Below are 15,974 nucleotides of genomic sequence, written 5' to 3' on the forward strand. Positions count from 1 at the left end.
CGAAAAAAACGGTTCTTGGGTTTTTTTCGAATAAATTTTTAATTTTTTTCAGAAAACAATACAAAATAGTGGTTTTTATTGAACTTTAAAAAATTTTATAGTTGGACTTTTAATTTAATTAAATTTTTCGACTTGCTACAAAATGCACAATATTTTCCTTACTTGTTACTATTGACACAGACTTACTCAGGCACTATTTCTTTTTTTTCAGCAACTTTAAGGCACAAAAATTAAAAAAAATTGAAAAAATTAAAAAAAAATAATATTAAAAAAACACAAAATAAAATAATAACAAAAAAAAATAAACAAAAAAAAGGCAAAAAAAAGGAACAAAAATAAAAAAGAAAAGAAAAAAAAGAAGTAAAAAAAAAGTGTTTCGCACAAAATAAAATATATATTAAAAAAAACAGTAAAATAATTAAAAAAAAACAAAATAAAAAAAAGCTACACAATGTACCAATGTATCTATAAAAATAAAATTGTAGAATGTACTTATGTTATAAGAAATGTATGACTATGAATCTGCAATCAATCAGAAACAAGTCTGGCTAATTGGCTCTGCCAAAGCCATTTTTCAAAAAAAAAAGGCACAAAAATACTAAATTTATTATAAAATGACTTTATGTACTTTTACTGATTGGAAACTAGTCAACCAGGCAGTGATTCTGGTGATAAATTCAAATACTGCCCTGAAGGTAAAAAGTCCACTTATTTCCTTTTGCACAAATTAAATTTTTCATATTCAACTTGTTACATTCTACACGTAAAAAATGTAGCCTTTCAGTGGAAGTGGGCTTGTTTCTTTTTGCACAGAGCTAGACATTGGTAAAACAATGAATATCACATGATAAAAAAATCCGAAAAATGACTAATTACCTTTTACACAGAGGCCGTCCAATTTATAATTTTATTATTTATGTACTACGATTTTCATCTTGCATCAGTTTGTAGGTACATGTATTGATATCGTTTGTTATTATTGCGGTAACAAAAATTTTTTTCTTAGATAGCCTTATACGGGAGTGAATGGAAGCGTTATATTTTCTCCTAGCCTTAAAAAATTCTGTGGAAAAATTGAAGAGTTGATTTTGTTTCATAGTCCTTTCATATTATCCTCAAAGATCATCACTAAGATTTTGTTTTTTGAATTATCCGAATATCTGTTTTCATGTCAGAGTTGCACAATTTTTTGTAAACAAAAACACTCATTAACTCGTAAACATAAATATCTTATTATAGAGGTTCGATTGATAAGATTAGAATGGCCCGCGTGCAGCCCAGATCTCAATCCTATCGAGCATTTATGGGATGAATTGAAAATAGCTATTTGACGTCATCATAGGCCTCCAGAAAATTTGGTACAGTTATGGCCCTTGTAGAGGAATATCGGGCTATTCCCCAGGCAAGGATAACACATCTTATTTATTCGATGCCAAACAGATTGCGAGCGGTGGTTGCTGCGAGAGGTGGACACACCCACTATTGAATTGTTTTGTTTTGTTGTTAATTTTGTCTTGTGTTGTTAATTTCGTTTTGTGTTGTTAATTTTAGTGCGTTTGATATTTTTAATTCAATAAACCTTCAAAGAAGTGTTTTTATTTAAAGCTTTTACAAAAAAAAAATATTCGGGTAATTCAAAAAACAAAATTTTAGGGATAGCTCCGAGATAATACGAAAGGAGTATACTCAAAATCAGGCATTAAATTTTTCCAGAGAATTTTTTAAAGTTAGGAGAAAATACAACGCTTCAATTCACCCCCGTATAATGCCATCTAAGCAAAAAATTTTTGTTACCGGAATAATAACAAACGATGTCAATACCTACAAACTGATGTAAGCATCTTCAAAATTGGAGTACAAATTATAAAGTTATAAATTGTCAAACTTAATTAAAAATGAAGTAAAGAAACACAGACTTACTCACAATCATTGAATAATACTTCGACGACCGGTTTCGATCTCTACAATATTCAGATCATCTTCAGGTCGGCGTTACAAGTAGTTAAATGATGCCGTTACAAGGGATGCTTTGATGATGCCTTTGTAACGGCATCATTAATTTAACTACTTGTAACGCCGACCTGAAGATGATCTGTATGTTGTAGAGATCGAAACTGGTCGTCGAAGTAAATTAAATGATTGTGAGTACGTCTGTGTTTATTTACTTCATTTAATATGGACTCACATATGCAGCCCATTCAACATTTTAATTAAAAATTTTTAGTGGCGGAATTTTGTTCCGGTGAGTGTATAAGCTAGTAGAGACCACACGTAACACTTTAGTATTCTCAATCTTATTGTGACTGATAGCTTGGGGTTATAGAACATTTTACGAATATTCATAAAACCAGAGCGTGTCATTTCAATGCGTCTTCTAATTTCTTTTGAGTGGTCTAGCTGACTATTTAGCTCTCTGCCCAGGTAGGTATATGAAGCTTTGGGAAGTTTGAAGGGTGATACCATCTATTTGTATGTTGGGTGTAATTTGTTTATGGGGGTTCTTGTGGAATACCATGATTTTGGTTTTGGAAAAGGTTATGTTCAAGCCCAGCCTGTGACCTTCTCCAATGCTTCAAAACTGACAATAACACAAAGAAGGATGAAGCGTTAGAAGATAGGAGTAACAATAAAAGACACGATCAGGAACGAAGACCTACAAAACAGAACCAGAGTTACACATGTTGTGGAGAGACCTTGCAGATTGAAGTGGAGATGGAATTGCCACGTGGCATAGATGAAGAATGGAAGGCGGATACACAAGCTAACTGAATACAGACCAACAAGAGATAAACGAAACAGAGAAGGACCACCTACACGATGCCAAGATGATCTGCGGAAGACGACGAAAATTTGGATCCATACTGCACAAGACCGTGCACTCTAGATACAAGCATGGAAGGCCTATGTCCTGCAGTGGACTTAAAACGGGCTGATGATGTTTATATATAATAGCTTCAAATTTATACCTTACCTATAAACATTTTCAAAGTCTGTCAGCGCTCGCTGCTGAATATTATGACCTCCGCCTCCCCATTCCAACTCTTCAACTATAACGAAATTCATGGGGTCCTCGAGTCGTCGTGCTTTGACTAGCGCCTGCGCTAGCACGTCTTGCGAACAGGCATTCAACGGTACTTTGAGTATGGCGTAGGGTATTTCGGGGGAAACGTTGTATATACAGACTAGGAACGTGTCGTTGATCTCCCAAGCGTTGCTGGGGGCTCCGTCCGACTTGCGAGCTTCTCGTTCGCGGTTGGCAACGCTGCGAATGGAGGACAACCACGCGCGGCTGCTTGGATCGTCTCCCATTCTTTTGAGGATGAAGCGGCCTTCGCCTTTCCATTGAGACTGCGCCTTTAATACAAAAATTACATAAATATACACCATATACACACTGTTAGGTTTAAATTAGATATTTTCTTCTTCTTCAAGTGCCTATCCGTTCTGGATGTTGACGATCATTATGCCTATCTTGTAGCTTTTGTAAATTTTGAAGCCAGGAATTGCGTATTCTTCCCGGTCAACTTTCACCATTTACCTTCCCTTGGAGAATCAGTTGGAGAAGACCGTAACGTTCTTGATTTCTCATTACATGTTCTAAATATTCTAATTTTTGAGTTTTGATGCTCATGAGAATTTCACACTCTTTCCCCATTCTACGGAGGACTTCCACATTAGTAATTCGGTCAACCCAGGATATACGTAAGATGCGCCTATAACACCACACTTCGAAAGCTTCGAGCCGATTCATAGATGCAACAATTAGTGTCTACTCTTCCATTCCGTAGAGCAGAACTGTGAGTATGTAGCGTTTCAACAGACGGTATTTTAATTAGTGCCCAAATAGGTATATTGTTCGACTATTTCGATATTCTGTTGGTTGATTGTAAGTTGAGCGTTTATTTTGTTTTTTTTTTACTTCATCTTTTTCTTCTACGGCACTACAGCCCAAATTGAGCCTTGGCCTCCTTTATTTTTTACCTCCACCCTTGCTTGTCTGTGGCTGTTCTTCTCCATACACGGACTCCTAAAAGGTCTTGTGCGTCGCTGTTTACTGTGTCTTCTCTTCCCAGCGCTTTCTTGGCTTTCCAACCGGTCTCTTTCACTGCATTATAGCATTCAGTGCTCTTTTTGGTAGCCTATCCTCTCCCATTATTATCACATGCCCGGCCTATTGCAATCTTTGTATTCTAATGAAGTCTGACAGGGGTGTTTCCTTATAAAGTTGATAAAACTCGTTAATGTATAAACTTCTAAATATTCCCTTTTTCCTCACAGGTCATAGTACTATCCTCAGTACTTTCCTTTCGAATGTGTCCAGTTTGTTTTTGGATGTTTCTTTCAGGACCCATGCTTCACTGCCATAGCATGCTATTGGTCGAATTAAGGTTTTATAGATTCTCATCTTTGTAATTCGGTGGATTTTTTTAGACCGAAATATGTGGGAGATGGCAAAATAAGCTCTTTGCCTGCGTTATTCTCTTCCGCATTTCTCTATCTTCTGATCTGTCGGCATATATTTCTACTCCCCGGTATGTAAACTTTCCAACCGTTTCAATGTCATCTTCATGTATAATGTTTTGTGGGACTATATTTCTTCTCGTCTGTATCATTATTTTTGTTTTTTCTGTGTTAACTTCCAGACCTAGCCTTTTTGTCTGCGTTGTTAACACTGCGTATGTTTCCTGTGCTCCTGCTGATGTTCTACTTATAATATTAATATCATCGGCATAAGCGGCCAGTTGAACCGTTCGGTTGGCCAGTAGGTTTCCTCGTCCAGTTTGCAGTCTGAATGAAAATCATCAGGGCCTACTGCTTTACTATCTTTGGTTCTTTTGATGGCATACTTTACTTCTTCGATTGTAAGTGGAGGTTCAGATTCGCAATTGGTGTTTGTTGTGATGCCAGTGTTATTTCGTACATATTGAAAAGTTTTTTCCACGTATTTAATCCAAATATCGAAATATCCATTTTTTATTCTATTTCCAATACTATGTTTTCCTGATTATCTGTCAGAAATCCAGTTTGTCAATTTATCCAGTCCAAAATGTCAGTTACCAGTTTCAAAAATTAGATATACGCCATGTAAATGACAACACAGTTTCCCCGCTGCCCACCTAATGCACCTGATTTGCGGCCATATCTCCGATTTTAGCACTTCTTCAATGGACTATATCTAATCAAACACTAAACAGTTTGTATAAACAAATTGTGAAATACATCAAGACGTTTTCATCTATTTGTCAAATTCGTTGAGTTTCTGAGCTTTTAAAACTTTGCTTACCTGTAGTGGCCTCTCATGAAGATCCAAAATCCTTTGCGTGGCTGGCAAATTATGGTCTTTTTTCTCCCAACCGCGTGCAACTTCTTCTACCAAAATGTAATCGTTTACCTTTGCAGGACTGACTCCTGCTTTTTGTAAACAAAGAAGCAACACGTCTTGAGTTGTGCTTTCTTGCGTAATTTTGAGTATGGTGTAAGGTTCTTCTGATACCACTCCGTAGACCATCAGGAAAAACATCCTGCGTTTGACGCATAAAGGAGTACCAGATATACCTAAAAATGTTTAGAATACAATATTTATAGCAAGCACACTCCCAGTGCAAAACAAGCAGAATAAAATTGTTAACATAACCTAATTCTTAACATAATTTCTAGCATTATAAAAGATATTTGACACAAGAGTACCCAAAAAGTAGTAAACTCTTTTTGGTTTACATGTCTAAACGTCTATTTTGATAATATATATCTAAATTTTATTAACGTTGTGGTAATCAGTTTGCCGTTTCTATCAACGATGTTGTGAAGAATATCCAAAAGGTGCAGAGTTAGAAACTTTGTTCCTTTTAAAGTTAGCGCATAAAAGAAATTATTGAAGTCCAGAAGACGATTATAGAGAACGTGGAAAACAACTGAAAAAAAAAATGGAAGGAATAATACCGAGAGAAGAATGTGTAAAAATAACGTCAGAGAAGCTCTGAGCATGAGAAAACCTAAACGATTAAAACACAAGAGTCTAACAAAAGTAAAGGAAAAATAGATACAGTCTGTTTTAATTTTGATGTATCCCATAACCTAACCCATACTACTCAGCTAAAAACGTTCCATCGGATCCTACACTTTCCGAAGCCTCAGCTTCAGGCTGCTTAGGTTTATCCGATCTACCGTCACCATGCTCCGTATTCTCCAAACTCTCTTCTTCCATCCGCGAGTAAATGAACAATGTCGACATATTGAGGCATTTATTCTGCGACGACCTCAGTCTTATATGCCTATAACCCGGCTTTAAACATTTCAAAGGCATGATTCTTTGCGCCAGTAGATGACTACTTGCCGCTTCTATCATCGTGAACCTCAAAAAGGCCTCAAAGTGATATTGTCTCCACATAAGATTTTCTTTATCTTAAAAAAATGCAGTTCTGGCCTTCTCTATAAGTATTTACTCGAATTTCTTGGCCCATGTTCCAGTTCTCATTTAGATTACAACCAAGATAATTGATACTATTGGTTCTCTCCAGTTGTTCTCCATAAGCTGTTACCTCTAATAGATGTTATATATTAGTAGGGACAAAATTCAGCATTCAGCCCTGTCTTACTCATTTCCGTATTTGAAGCTGTTCAGAATATTCCGACCAATCCTGATGTCTATACGTTGATACTATTTTATATTACGTAGCTCGTTTTCATCAGTATCTACCTGCTTAAGAATGGCCATAATTTCAGTATATTTTACTCGATCAAAGGAATCAAAGTCAATAAAACACATATAAAGTGGATGATCGACATCTTTGTACCACAACCTGAACAGTAAATGGTGCTTCCTTGGTTCCAAGGTTATTCCATTCCATCTTTGAGTACAACATTCGAAGAAATATTTTTAAAACATGGCTCTTCAAGCTGATGGTTTGGTGTTTGGTAGTCACTATATCTCTTCGCATTTGCTTTTTTTCAGTATCGTCACAAAAGTCGACAATAGCCAATCCGTTGGTATATACTCAGTTTCATGAATTTTATTTAAAAAATGAAGGAGAGTTTTTTACCTGAACTTTCGATGAATTTTATTATTTCACTCGGTATTTCTGTAAAACGGATGTTACTTAAAACTTCTTCATTGATAGATATGTCTTCATTTAAATCTGAAAGCGCATCTTTAAATGCCGCTTCACTGTATACATTGAAGAGTAGTGGAGATAGCACGCAACCCTGGCGGACTCTTCTCTGTATTTTGATACATTAGTTAATTAAACATGTTTTGTATTTTGACAACGGCATCCGATTTGGACGTCGAAACGTTAATAAAATCATTTTGTTAGTAAAATTGTGGCTTATTTCCCATTAATAGTTATTTAACCAACAAGGGTATTAGGTAATAAGGGCGATTAACAATTGAGATATTTTAACGCGTGAGCAGAGCGAGCGCGTTAATGTTCGAGATTGTTAATCGCCATTTTAATTCAAGAGTTCATTACAAAACTTTTCCGTCGACCGTACTTTTCAGAAATAAAGATATATCCATTTTTTGATTTTTCAAATACATAGAATTTTAAACAATAAAGTAAATATGTAATGACATACAATGACAGAGATAGTACTAACAGCGGCTACTTGATTTTAAATTTTTTAGTGGGAATATAAATAGGTATATGTTTGGTTGCCTACACCACAGGTTACTGCCAATCACAGAGCGTTTAATTAATTTATGCCAGCAATGTATGTTGTGTTGCCTATAATGAAATCGTTCATTAATAGAAAATCATTCATTAATAGGGGTGATCAATGGTTATCAATAGGATCATAGGTAATCAATGATTTTGAGGGTCTTAAAATTGATCATAAATGAACGGTCGACGGAAAAAATAGTTAATTACAAAAATGCCACAAGAAAATAGCTTCAGGATATCTTAGTTGTTCTGGTTGTCTCTTACCTTGGCCAATCTTATTTTTTGTTCAATTTAGTCCATAGTTATGTTATGTCCCATCACTACTTCTTTAATTTTAAGATCGGACCTTTCATCACTAAACAGTTCCTATACCTACCCTTTCCATCTGTCTATTTTACTGGGAAAGGATGAGAAATAAACGTATAAAAGAATTTAGGCAAGAAGAGTATTATAGAGAATGTGGAAAATAACTGAAATGGAAGGAACGCTACCGAAATAAGAGTGGATTTAGAAACGCCTAGAGAGAAGAAAGCAAGATAGGCTAATTACAAAACAACAAACAAGTCTAATAAAAATAAAGAAAAAATACATAAGTACAGTCATCTGCTTTAATTTATCGCTTGAATTTTGATACATCCCATAACTTATACCTATAATTTTACTTGCCTAAAAAGGTTCCATCGGATCCTGCACTTTCTGAAGCCTCAGCTTCAGGTTGTTTAGGTCTTTCCGATCTACCGTCACCATGCTCGGTATTCTCCAAACTCTCTTCTTCCATCCGCGAGTAAATAAACAACGTCGACATATTGAGGCATTTATTCTGCGACGACCTCAGTCTTATATGCCTATAACCCGGCTTTAGACATTTCAAAGGCATGATTCTTTGCGCCAGTAGATGACTGCTTGCTGCGTCTATCACCGTGAACCTCAGAAAGGCCAAGTCTTGGAACATGACTCTGAAATGAAACGTGTCGTTCCAGATTGGGTTGAGGGAGTTCTTTTGTACGATTTTGGTTTTCTGTTTGTTGCAGTCGATTTGGATGCCTATGATTTCTACTTCGACGTAAGTGCTAAGGTTGACGTTGTTTTGGCCGACGTACTGACCGGAAACTATGTTTATAACAACTTGGGAGGAGTGAATTCCATCAAATTCCTAAAAAATAATGATTTAATCAAATTTATTAGGGAGACACGTTTTGATACAAGTTTTAAGCTGAGCCTTGGAAAGAAAATAATCAGCTAAAGAAGCAGAATTGTTGGTGAACAATATTTTGCAACCAGCATGAGAAAACACTCCTACTTTTAAACCTAGGATAAAAGGAAACAATTATCCAAAGGAACTAAGAAACACGATAATTGAAAAACGAAAGCTGAAAAGAATTTTTCAGCAAAAAGAGCTCTTCAAAGGACTGTCCTACAAGTAAAGAATGGTTCATATTATGGTAGTACTGATTATTCCTTATGGAAAGCTACTGAAAGGCTGAAAAGACCTTTACTCTTCTCCACTCTCCGCCTATTAAACTAGAAAATGGAAACTGAGCGAAATATAACATACAAAAAGCAGAGTTATTTGTTATATATCTTGAAAAAACATTCAAACCAAATGCGTGTCAAGAGGGTTAAGGGAGATGGGAGGAACATGTTCAATTAGAGAAAGAAATTCGACGTAGGTACCATATCAAAAGAAGTGCTTTTGTGCCAAAAACTAACAAACCTAATTAATGAATTAAGACTAAAATATGTACCAATGATATGGAAAATGGCCGAAGTAATTATTATTCCAAAACCAGGAAAACCAATACATGAGGTCTCGTCATATTATTGCTCCCTGTGATATTGAATCTGTTTGAGAAACTTCTCCTGAGAACTAAATCAATTATTATTGAAGCAAACAATTTGATTCCGACACATCAATTCGGGTTTAGGAATAAGTTCTCAACAATCGACCAGGCGCACAGAATCACACATATTATCAAAAGATCGCTAAAGAAAAGAAAATCTGTTCAACTGTCTTCCTTGATGCTGCAATGACAATAAAGTCTGACATGAAGGTTTAAGAGCAGGTGTTCCACAAGGCAGTGTGTTGGGTCTGGTCCTATACCTACTATGCACGTGTGACATATCCGTACAGGAAGATAACACAGTTGCCCCTTTGCTAATAATACGGCTGTCCAAGCAGTAAGGCCGACTAGTAAAGAAGCGAGCAACAAGATCCAAATAGCAGTTAACCAAATCCATAAATAAACACAAAAATTGAGAATCAGGCTGAATAAAGCTAGATCGGTTCATGTTAATTTTACCAACAAAAAAATACAATATATACCAGATATAATCAACAATATCCAAGTACCGTATGCAGATACTGCTAAGTATCTAGGTATAAGATTAGAGGCAAACTAAGCTGGAAGACTTATGTCAAGAAAAAAAGGAAATAACTAAATATAAGGTATAAAAAATATACTGGCTAGTTGGAAGAAACTTCACGCTGTCGATCCATAATAAGTTACTACTTTGTAAACAAATATTGAGACCTGTCCTGTATGGACTTATGGTTGCCCACTATGGAGGTGTGCTAGAAAAAGCAATATAACAATAATACAAAGTCTTTTTGCAAAACCTCTTTGATAACGGGTAAACCTGGTAGAAACACATGCCAGAGGATGACAAGAGACTTGAATTGAATCAAAACGAAACCGTCTATTTTTATTTAATAATAAAACAAAACTTTTAAAACAAAATACTGAGAAACATTGTAAATACTCCTCGGTACGTGGCAAAAAGTGACCTTCACAAGAACTTAGGAATGGAAACACGATATACGTTTAGAACTGTAGTTAACAATTTTTTTACCTTATCCCAAGGGTTAAACCTCCTGTACATCACGTGCTGTCGATCCCACATAACGTTTGGTTTACTGACATAACCACATTTGCCGTTATTTTCGAAGAGAGCCGTATTGAGCTGCATTGGTGTGTCTTCGGTTTGATAATTCAGTGCCGCCATCTGTATGCCAAATGACCAAAATATGACAGGGTTAAAATTCGAGGAGTCGATTCGCATTCCAGCTGGATAAGTCCGCATCAGTTGAGTCTGTGTGTGAGCTACCAATGCCAGTGGCTGTTTTCTGTAAAAGTTGAAAATATCATAATGTAAAAATCAAATAGTTCACTTTTTGTATTATACATTTAATAAATCTAGAAATAAACAAAGAGTTAACCCTTAACCGCTGAACACGGTCTGTTATACCGCACCCAAAATATATTTTGTTGTAAAACGTGTTTTATAAGAGCTTCCTATAACACCATCTGAGCACCTTTAAGTGGTGTGTAATCGTACCTGCTCTCAACTGCTGCAGCTTTAAGGCTGATTCTCATTATAACGCAAGGCAAGTGCTCGGCATGGGCAAGGCATCGGCTCGGCAAGATACATTTTACATAAAATCTTATGCACTGCACGGGATGTAATTCACACTATGCGTGCCAGGCATGCGACGTTCTTTTCGAAACAATCTTTGCCGAGCACGTGCCTTGCCGGTTCCTTGCACGTCTAATGAGAATCATCCTTTAGTATGGTTTAGTCTTTGAGCTACGTTGTCGTAAAATTTGCTGGCGGTATCGCGTACCGCATGTCAGTGTTTACGTTTTTATAGTTAAAAGCAGTCCCGTGTATTCTTTCTGCTATTAGTATGGCAGTAAGTTCATCGAGTTGTTCTATCTAGCTGCTATCAAAATTATTTGACCATTTTTTAGTTGTCAATACTCAAGATTTTTGTAATTCAGTTTATAAAGGATTTTGTAAGAACCTCCACCAATTTTTAATTGTGATTCTTGAAAAAATAAAGTCTATTTTATTTGAAGCAACATCTTATTCTACAGCAGGGTGAAGAATCATTCCATAGTTGACATAAAAAAACAAATACCGTAATATAAGACAAATTCATAATGAAAACAAAGGAGAATAGGCACCGGTATGACATACCGCATGTCAGAGTCCATGTCCTGAAACATCCACGTCAGTAATTAAGGGTTAATTTGTATTATTGAGGCTAATTGAGGTTAATTTGTATAATTGAGGCCTATAGAATCAAAACTAGGTCCATGTTTTAAAATTTTGTCAGGAGGCTAAAAAACATTAAAAATGTAAATTTTCCAAAAACTATCCGGCATTTTCTCAATTAATAAATATCAGAGGCGTGCGGTGAAATTTTAAACAGGAGAAGCAATTTATACAAAAATTGGAAAAACACCTATTTATAATGTAATTGAATTTTTCTACCTGAACGAAAGTCTCGGTCATCAAAATTCTTAAACCTATTTTTAATTCGTTGGCATATTTGATCTAAAATCTGATAGTATATATATATATACACCATTCTTAGGCGTCAACGCCCTTCGGTAGGGATCTATGGAGGAGTATCACCAAGCCGCAAGCCCTTATCCCTTGCCGTACCGCTCCTCCATAGGCCGATCAACCGCCAGTTTATTCTAGACCAAGTCGTAGACTCCATTGAGTTTTATACTACAGCGTTGGCCTTTTATTAATTTCATGACCTAGCTGAGGCTCAAACCAGCAGCGATCGCAAATCGCAAATCCACTAAACTTGTCGATCGACTGCGCCTCAGCTAACTGGACCGTCAAGACCGACGGTTATAGTTATATCTGATAGTATTATAGACTGTAATAGTCGGCGGTAGCACTATTGGACATCTCCAACATTATCAGTGCGCATGCGTTCCTTTTAGGCTCAAAACTTCTTGCCATCATATTATTACAACATTTTTCAAAGTCATCTCTCTCTTTTTGTTAATCATCTTTATCATCTTTAAATTCGCTAATTATTTTTACACAGAAACCAATCTTGTTTATCTTGCATTGCAATACATTAAATAAAATATCTGAGAATGTAAATATTTCTGAAAAACGCAAAGTTAAAAAACTCCAAAAATCCTCTCGAGCTACTTATGGTTTCTGTATCCCACTTTTCACATTTTCGCCATTCTCCAAAACCCTAATACATATATTTATATAAATATTTTAGTATTTATAATATAAATAATTCTATTATGTTTATTTATATAAATAATTAAATAAAATCAATCTTCATAATTCCACAAAATCAGTCGACGAAGCCCGTCATTGTCAAATGCTGGTAAATCCCATTTAAATTCACGAAAACAGCTCCTTGTATGCAGTTGACAAACTTGCTTATAAGCGAAGATATGCCCGAAATTTGTACTCGCTACTCTGCGTGTATAACCCCGGTGATTTTTACATAGGCTGAGGAGAAGCAAATTTGAAATCAGATTATCTGCCGACATGACTCCGAATACCAACGTAGAAATACGATCATGGCCTATGGGTACGCGTACGGAACGAAAGCTAGAAATGCAGCATGCAGCGCTGCTTTTAGAGTATTTCATTGCTTTGTTATTTACTGTATGACTAGTGTGACCAACTCCAATTCAGTCGAATCCGGGACAAAACTGAAAAAAATACCTGAAATCCGGGACTTTTCAATGAAAATCGGGCCATTTTTTTTTTCAGAAGACGATAATTATAATACAGGAACGAAAAAAAGTCCACCGTTTTAGTTTTCGTACAACTATAATACCACGATATAAAATGCATGCGTTTTGGATGTGGTATTAGTATTACACTCTAGAAATTGTTCACTTTTTTTCGTCCCACCAATTCAATTTGATGTGAATTCTTAAAAGAATAACGTATTCAAAATTTCATAATATAATTTTACCAAAACGTTGAAAATTCGGATGGCCCAATAGCCTTTTCCGGGACGCCGGGACACGACTTCGTAATTCGGGCCATGTCCCGGATTTTTCGGGCTAGTTGGTCACACTATGTATGACAAAAATAGAGTAAAATACGTTTGTCTCTTTTTTATTACTTACTGCTTGTATTACATAATTAATGCCCGGTTGCATCAACAGATCTTAAACTTAAGTCGAGAATATCATAAGAATTAATATAATATAATTATAATATATTACAATAAGAATACCATAATATAATAATAGATATAATTGGTAATAAGGTAAGAATCTAAAATTATGGTGCAACGTAAGTGATACTCAAGGAGGCCCTATCTATAAGTAGAGCTTAGCTAAGCTGGAGCTTAAGATCTGTTGGTGCAACCAGGCATTAATATTCTCGTATGCAACTTAAAATCCTGCTTCTGCTTATGTGTTTGTTCAATTTTTTTTTAATAATCTCAGTTACTCAGTTGGTACGATATTACCTACGGAAACCAAGGGAAGCAATGCTTCCCACGACTGGACCGCACGACCCTGATAAATATCATAAAATGACACATTAATTTGTCATTTTTCTGCATGCTCCTTTCATCTTCAGAAATTTGTACTTTGGATTTAGCAGAACGAAAAATTTAGGATTTAGCAGGTTTTGATTCTGATGGGCTCAATTGTGATGATAACCAATTATTGATATGTACTTTGTATACCTGCATAGTTTCTTTGCCGTATTTTCGTTAATAGACGAGCACTGGTAGCAGGGTAGATGCATGTTAGGGCGGGGTTTTTGAACTTCGCTCTCGAAGATGGTATTGTCCGATTCGCTGGTGGTTCCTGAGCTAATGTTGGATGCTGAACTGATACCAGATGTCGCGCTTGAACTGACAGAGCACGTTATGGCTTTTTGACGCTGCTTCACTGAACTGCTGGGAGATATTGTGTTCAAACCTCGGAATTTTATAGCCTGGAACAAAAACAAGTGTATAAGTTAAACATTTCTTCTTATGTTTTATGTATGTTCAAAACAACCGACTTCAAAATTTGCTTGACTATATGAAAGAGTCTATACTTATTTGATTTTTATATAGGTAAAGAATTTTTCTTTGATACAAAAGAATTGCCGTTTTCGAATTCCTATTAAAACTCACCACAAGCACAAGGATAGAACATTTGCAAAATAATTGTAGAAGCCGATCCCAAGCAAGGAAAGGAAGAACCAAAGAAGGAGGTCAGAAGAAATACTAGTAGATATACGAGAAGTTCTTCAAGAAATCAACCTCCTACAATTAAACACAAAAAAAGATACTGTGGAATCTTAATGCTCATTTGAAGGAGCCACTAGCGATTAGTAAAAATGAAACGGAAAATAATGCAAAAACTATTAGCAGAATAATTAGTTAAATAAACAAATAAAGCAGAATAATTAGTTAAATGCATAATTACAAGAACTCCAAGATGCTTTGAACGAACTACAGGTTCAAAGCCAGTGTCCGCTTGATAAAAAAAGAGAATTTAACCGAAAAAGTAAGTCTCCAGATGACACATAGTAAATACTCAAAGAAGAAGACAAAAAATGTTACCCAAATAATTATAGAAAGACATTAGAATATAATAGAATAGAAAGAATTATAGAATTGTAGGAAACGTGTGATTATATGCCCAAACTCGATGCTATGGTCAAAAGAACTATATAATTAAAGAAAACATTTCATCTTTATAGCCCAGTAAATGAACGGGAAATACGGCAATACCGTGTAACTTTCAGGGGCAACTCCGAAATGCATGAAAATTTGGATTTAGCTTCTACTTAACCTCCACTTCAAAGTTGAGAATGTGCCGTTAGTTGCTTTTAATTGGAGGGTGACAGTCACCCCTTCTCATGGGCGAAAAAACATACGTTCAAGATAATACAGGAAATGGATCAATTGACTGATCTCAAGCAACTTTTGTTCTATAGAGTTTTTTTTATGTAAGTCAATACTTTTTGAGTTATTTGCGATTGAAATTGTTTATTTTTCGACAAAAAACTACGTTTTCATACGATTTTTCGCAAATAACTCAAAAAGTAAATATTTTATCGAAAAAAATATCCTTAACAAAAGTATAGCTTATAAAAAACCTGAAAAAATGGTGTATCAGTAAAATCTATCAATCGATTAAAAACAAATTTGTAGCTCATGAAAAATACGTTTTTATTCGTCTAATTCCAAATTGAATAGTTCAAGGTAAAATCACCGAAAAATTAAGCACTTTTCGGGAAAAACCCATTCAAACTTTTTAAAAGTATTTATAAAAAGCTTTATTTTAATTGTTTATAAAAGTTTCTAGCAATAAAAATAAGCGAGTTACGCTCAAAATAAAGTTGGCCCTCTTTTTTTTGGTAAAAAAATCAAGAAAATCTCCCCGTGTTTAGCTCCCCAAATGAAATTAATCGCTACCGCTTTACAAACAATTTATTCACTTTTCTATTTTTTATATGATCTGTCAGTCTCACAACCGGTTTATAGAGCTTATTTTTGAAAGGGTTATAATTGAAAAAGCTTGA

General features: G+C 35.3%; 1 protein-coding gene across 2 annotated transcripts in view; it reads right to left on the minus strand.

Moving 5' to 3' along the window:
* LOC126884758 (1-phosphatidylinositol 4,5-bisphosphate phosphodiesterase epsilon-1-like) overlaps positions 1–15,974 on the minus strand; it is an 890,827-nt gene that overhangs the window by 11,150 nt on the left and 863,703 nt on the right. The window contains exons 26-30 of one of the 2 annotated variants that reach the window (XM_050650976.1): positions 14,140–14,393; positions 10,512–10,785; positions 8,328–8,814; positions 5,285–5,556; positions 2,972–3,354 (exon numbers count right to left, since the gene is read on the minus strand). In XM_050650976.1, coding sequence (XP_050506933.1) covers positions 2,972–3,354; positions 5,285–5,556; positions 8,328–8,814; positions 10,512–10,785; positions 14,140–14,393 — 1,670 coding nt within the window. Of the gene's footprint in view, positions 1–2,971; positions 3,355–5,284; positions 5,557–8,198; positions 8,815–10,511; positions 10,786–14,139; positions 14,394–15,974 lie in introns of those variants that run through there. The other variant, XM_050650975.1, reaches the window with a different exon arrangement.

Source organism: Diabrotica virgifera, chromosome 5 (genome assembly GCF_917563875.1).
Source record: "Diabrotica virgifera virgifera chromosome 5, PGI_DIABVI_V3a".
Lineage (NCBI taxonomy): Eukaryota > Metazoa > Arthropoda > Insecta > Coleoptera > Chrysomelidae > Diabrotica > Diabrotica virgifera.